General features: G+C 36.4%; 1 protein-coding gene across 1 annotated transcript; it reads left to right on the top strand.

Moving 5' to 3' along the window:
• Positions 1-420: 420 nt before the first annotated feature.
• On the top strand, positions 421-3,344 carry LOC128886765 (leucine-rich repeat-containing protein 23-like). The gene is made up of 3 exons (XM_054141928.1): positions 421-629; positions 2,193-2,483; positions 2,721-3,344. The coding sequence occupies exons 1-3, from the start codon at positions 555-557 to the stop codon at positions 3,342-3,344; spliced, it is 990 nt and encodes a 329-aa protein (XP_053997903.1). The 5' UTR covers positions 421-554.
• Positions 3,345-5,487: the final 2,143 nt, after the last annotated feature.

Below are 5,487 nucleotides of genomic sequence, written 5' to 3'. Positions count from 1 at the left end.
ACGCACAACGCGTGTTACAGTGGTGGCTTCACGGTTTGTGAGACCCTTGGCAAAAAATCCTTGTGTAAAAGAAGGCGAGTCTTCAATTAAAGCCATTGGCCGTATCAGTATGTCTTTAATATAACGAAAGATTTATAAATATTTTAAAAATATTTTTAAAATATTTTTAAAACAACAACAATATTAATATTAGGAACAAAAAGATTCTATATTATAATGTTTATTATTAATGTGAAATTCAAACTGTGTACTGAGATATGAAATATTCAAAACTTATTAGTCGTATTCGAATATCTATATACGTATAGATAACAGATATACACATATATACAGTATACACATATATACAGTATACACATATATACAGTATACACAGTATATACAGTACAACAGTCGGAATTATTTTAATAGTCCCAGTCCTAGCCGACACGCGACGCGGCAAAACAAACCGGGTCGATAGATTTCCGTCGCGAAACCGTTGCTAAAGAAACTATGTGATTGTGCCACCTATATCGTGTAAACACCCAAAAACGCGATTCGTTGATCCTACAATCATGTCCGGTGGAAAAAGGAATTCGTCTGGATCGTCTCCCTGGAGACACAAATCCTACGAACGACATCGTTTGAAAGTGAGTGCGATAGAATTCTTTATTATTCAAGCATAGTGATGTAACGCGTCCAAAGTGTCGATCATAGGGCATTTAATTTCTTGATTATCAACTGTACGGTAGTAGATACAGCTTATTTGGTTCAAGAAGAGTGACTAGAGCACCCATCTAGTGGCTAAAATTGCACTTACTGGCAGCCTCCTGGCGATGGTAACTCTGGTGATAAATCTGACGATAACCCTGTAATTCTATTTTACCGGTAGAATATATATTTGTCGAATCCGCAAATCGACCGTAGGTAAAGAAGTTATAATGGAGCGCAAGCGCCATCTACCTGCGTTATATATACGATTCTTATTTCAATAAATAGGATACAGTATTTTAAATTATTAAAAATTAAAAAAGATAAAAGTATAGAGAGAATATTTCTTCAATTAAGCTCCATGTTTAAAATTTAATTCGTTATTCTGTTTAGCTTTCGATAAATCAATACGTTTTATCGCTAGAGGAAGGGTTGGTGTCAGTAAAACATATTCCTGTTCTCATTACCGGTAATTTCAGAGTATTCAACAAATAAACAAAACCTTCAGATCATTATGTATCATTTAGGTGAAGAAAGCCACGTGCGCCATAGACGTGAATCCTCCACAAGTTAGACCACACGTTGCTTTCAATGCGAAAGGATTACAACTGGAACGAGAAAAGCAGGATCGTATCGTCAGGGAGAATTTCATCCTTCTGAAAAAGCTTCGCGATATTATGCACCGAAAACGACCAGTCGAAGAGAGTCACAGGTTGAAATGGGACGAATCTGGATGCATCAGAACTCGCTAATACAGATAGTTTCATCCATATGTATAACCATATACAGTAGAATGGTTGTGGGCCGTCGTAAATTAAATATTTTTTTAAATATTCTTACTACTTCATTTTCACTTTAATCAACGATGTTGTTACATTTATTTCTACCGAGTTTATCGAACGAAGAAATTTACTTTTCATAGATTACATACGAATAACAATCGATGGGTTTTTGAAACAATTTTGTGGAATCTCTTTTTCTATAAACACATTGCTATTGCTCTAGAGAGACGACTTGTTTGCCCACGAGATAATGCATCGCTGATTTTGTATTTACGTCACACATTGCTATCGTAACCCCACACGTAATATTTCCAATATTTATATCTTTCTAATAAACAAACGAACGTGAATCGAATGTCGTCTTTTACTCGATATCGAATCGTTACCCAGTTTACGAAAACTACCAAGAATTTATTGTCTCTTTAAATTTAGCGATTTAGTTTATCTTTGTTTATTAAGAACTTTTACATTTCTGTGTCAATCCGTACGACCACTTGCATGTGTTTAACTCCACCTGTTGGATCATCTTCAAAAACATAGTGCATCTAAAAGCGTTTAACCAAACTAGTGTGCAAATACAGTATCGATAAAAGATGTCAAACGGTTGTTTTTTTTCTGCGATAAAACTAAAGATCAATGGAAGAGGAAATTGAAGACTACGAGGAAGCAGAAGGAGAGGTTGAAAAATATCCCAGTTACAAATCCTCGTCAATTTTACAGGACCATACCAGAGCTTTGACACAATCAGAGGCTGGCGACTGTCTCCATACGTTAGGAAAATGCGATTCTGGTCTGGGTTATGCTTATTTAGGTCTGAACGCCTCTAATAAGAATTTGACTGACATACGAATCATACCGATGTTCAAGTATGTCCTGTACGTGGATGTTTCTGGAAACAGATTGACCACCGAGGCTCTATGTGTCCTTTCAAAGATGACGTATCTTCTAATGCTCAGAGCTGATAGAAATCGTGTGTCTTCTGCAGAAATGAAATCAATGGCTTACCTTCAGGTTCGCGATAAGATTCTAATTCTAGATAAGCATTGATATGCAATATGCCTCACAGTATTAAATATATAAAGTATTTATGTAAATGTGAATAAATTCAATGTTTTCATTCTTTTTTTCTGACGAATTAAAATTTAGAAAAAAAACTTCTCAAGAATAATACAAAAATGTTTAGGGGTAATATACTACTACTCCGATACTTCGAGCAATTTGCAATATCATCGTTTTATTTTGTCGTAGGTTTTCGCTTTAAACAAAAACAAATTGACAAGCACGTCGGGTATTTCCCATCAGCTTCTAGAATGTCTGGAATTGAGCCACAATAATATCGAGGAAGTGACATTGAATCCATACGACTTGGAGAACCTCAAAACCCTTGAACTTCGCGGTAACATGCTCGTTACTACCAACGGAATATTCTTTCCGGGACTGATTCGTCTGTATTTAGCGGAGAATCAGATCGAGAAGTTGGAAGGTCTGGAAATTTTGGTGAATTTAAAGATTTTTCATCTGCGAAGCAACAAACTATCGAATCTGAGCGGATTCGACTCGCGCTGTGCCAAGCTCGAGTACTTGAACCTCCGAAACAACGAGATCGCGAAAATCTCAGAACTAGAGAAACTGAACTGTTTGCCGTCGCTCGAGACCCTGATTGTCTTGGAAAATTCTGCTACAGGTGACACAGAATCAGACGAAGAGAGCGCGTACAGACACATCGTTTTGGCTATGTTACCTAATCTGACGCGACTCGACAAGGACCCAGTGCTTCGTCATGAAAAGAAAGAGGCTAAGGAATTTCGTAAACAAATGATTCTCGACGGGACCAGATTCGTCGATTTCGATTCCAATCTACCCAATCAATGAATTTTGACTATGCGCAATTTCCGAATGGAGGGTGTGGGCATAGTAGATAGTAGAGGTTACTTGTATGTTAGTTTTACTATACGGTTGAAAACTTTAATAGATGGAGGATAATTGTGTATTTGTAGAATAAAAACGTGAATTTTCGTTTAAACGAATTTACTGCTCTATCTTATCATCGGAGCTGTTGAATTTACAGGATTGCGAATTGTGCCCCTACCGATAGGCAACCCGGTGTTCGCTCGAGTCTTAGCATCCTGCCTGTCAAGGCGCGCATAATTACCGCGCGCTAATCGGGCTCCGTGATTGGCCGGTGTTTTTCGTTTATAATTCAAAAATGAAGCCCCCACAGCATTAAAAGGGTATTCTTTATACATTTTATCCGTGATAAAGTAGCATTTATTTGGTCAAATTCATTGATCAATCATATGAATTTATTTATTGTAATGTAAGGTCCTAAATTGAAGTTTTATTCTTTAGTAGATATTATGCTACCCACCAGTCAGTCTGTAGCGTTGGTTGCCATATGTCAGGGGCATCTCCTCTGCGCCTGATTGGTGGCAACCGTAGCTGCAGATCGACTCAAGGGTTGCATTAAAGGGGTAGATCCGGCACGTGACCTCTCCAATTTGGCCGGTCGGTATCACACCAGATTTTTCTGCGTAGAAATGGTAATACCCATAGATGCCTGGCTAACCGATGAAAACGAGATGGCGCTTTCTGCTATTTCTGTGTTCTTTCTGGAGAGAAACGATGTTGGGTCGTATAGTACAATAAATGTAACAGGTGGATGAATTTATATAATTTATATTCATGTAATGTTCCGTTTTAAAAATAAATGTTTAGACCTACCCAACAATTTCTGAAAATTTCGGTTGTTTTCATTTGCAGATATATAGAAGACATCGAACCTTGTCGCGTAGCGTACCTCTTTCTCATGCTTGGATTTATAATTATAAACTTTCCAATCGGTTTTGTAAAGGCAAGTTACCGTTCGCGAGCGAGCAAATTCGTGAATTCAGCGGTTCGTTAAAATTTAAATTTTTAAGCAGCCTGTGGAATACATGGAATTTATTTTAAATAACAAGTATTAATGAAAAACTGCGTGTAATCTGTAATCTACAGTTGTATTACAAATTAATAGAGTTGTGAATATTTGTGTTCGATGTTTTGGAAAATTTCGAAGCCAATTTAAATGGGAATTGCATTAATTACTTCCTTGTAATCTTTGGAGCGACGAGGGATATGTTTTACAATGAACGAAAACACCCTTCGGAACATGTAAACATTTTTATTACAATATTACAAATAGCAGGGGAATGTAATTATTTGATTGCAAGTCATATGAATCAAACGCTTAACGTTACAAATAATTGTCTAACTTTGTTAGAACTTGCATACACGCGTTCAATATTTATTATATTTATTTATGTGTTTCTTATTATATTTATTTAATCAGATTAAAGAAATAGTGACAATATAGTAATATATATTTCGCAGAGATGCACATGCATCCGTGTACAGTGTGGTAAAAATAAAAACTAAATAAAATATTTTCAGCATTGCTGCAGTTGCATCCCAAGAAAAATAAAAATAGAACGCTAGACCCAAGGTATGATACTGAAATTTCTTATATATTCCTTTACTTTCTCTTCGTTATTTTTTTGTTTGCAACATTTTAAGTTCGGGCGACGAATCAGACAGATAAGATCCCTGTTTTAATGTTCGGCTGTTGGATAATTTTTTTTTCTTAGCTAATTCTTATATTATTAAGTAAGTTTATGTAACCACGGCGCGATCAGGTGATTTTAACACGCGTTCGTGCGCAAGAAAATTGTCTTGGTATTTTTCCGCGGTTATAACTCGCCCCCTCTGTTACAGATCGAGAAATAAAAATGTTTATAAAATTTCGATAAGAAATTGATTAGAAATCGACGTTTCGAAGTAAATAGAATCGAGTCGTGCCGACACGTGTTACTACGTGATTCCACGAAAAGAATCGTTTGAAAAAGATCTTATCGCTATTGCAATATCTTCGCCGAGGTATTAAGAAACGCTAATCGAAACGAGTCGACGAATGTGTACGCGATACACTATCCGCACCGTAAAAATATTTATCTGATACGAGTATACAAGCCACGAAGAA

This window comes from Hylaeus anthracinus, unplaced genomic scaffold (assembly GCF_026225885.1).
Source record: "Hylaeus anthracinus isolate JK02 unplaced genomic scaffold, UHH_iyHylAnth1.0_haploid 11985, whole genome shotgun sequence".
NCBI classification, from domain to species: Eukaryota; Metazoa; Arthropoda; class Insecta; order Hymenoptera; family Colletidae; genus Hylaeus; species Hylaeus anthracinus.
The sequence above is the reverse complement of the archived record's forward strand: the minus strand, read 5'-3'. Positions and strand labels throughout refer to the sequence as shown.

Excerpts from the sequence above, each read along its gene's own strand:
- LOC128886765 (XM_054141928.1), top strand. The coding sequence starts at position 555 with ATGTCCGGTGGAAAAAGGAATTCGTCTGGATCGTCTCCCTGGAGACAC. Across the intron at positions 630-2,192 it reads ACGAACGACATCGTTTGAAA|GACCATACCAGAGCTTTGAC; the intron begins GTGAGTGCGATA and ends TCAATTTTACAG. Across the intron at positions 2,484-2,720 it reads AATCAATGGCTTACCTTCAG|GTTTTCGCTTTAAACAAAAA; the intron begins GTTCGCGATAAG and ends ATTTTGTCGTAG.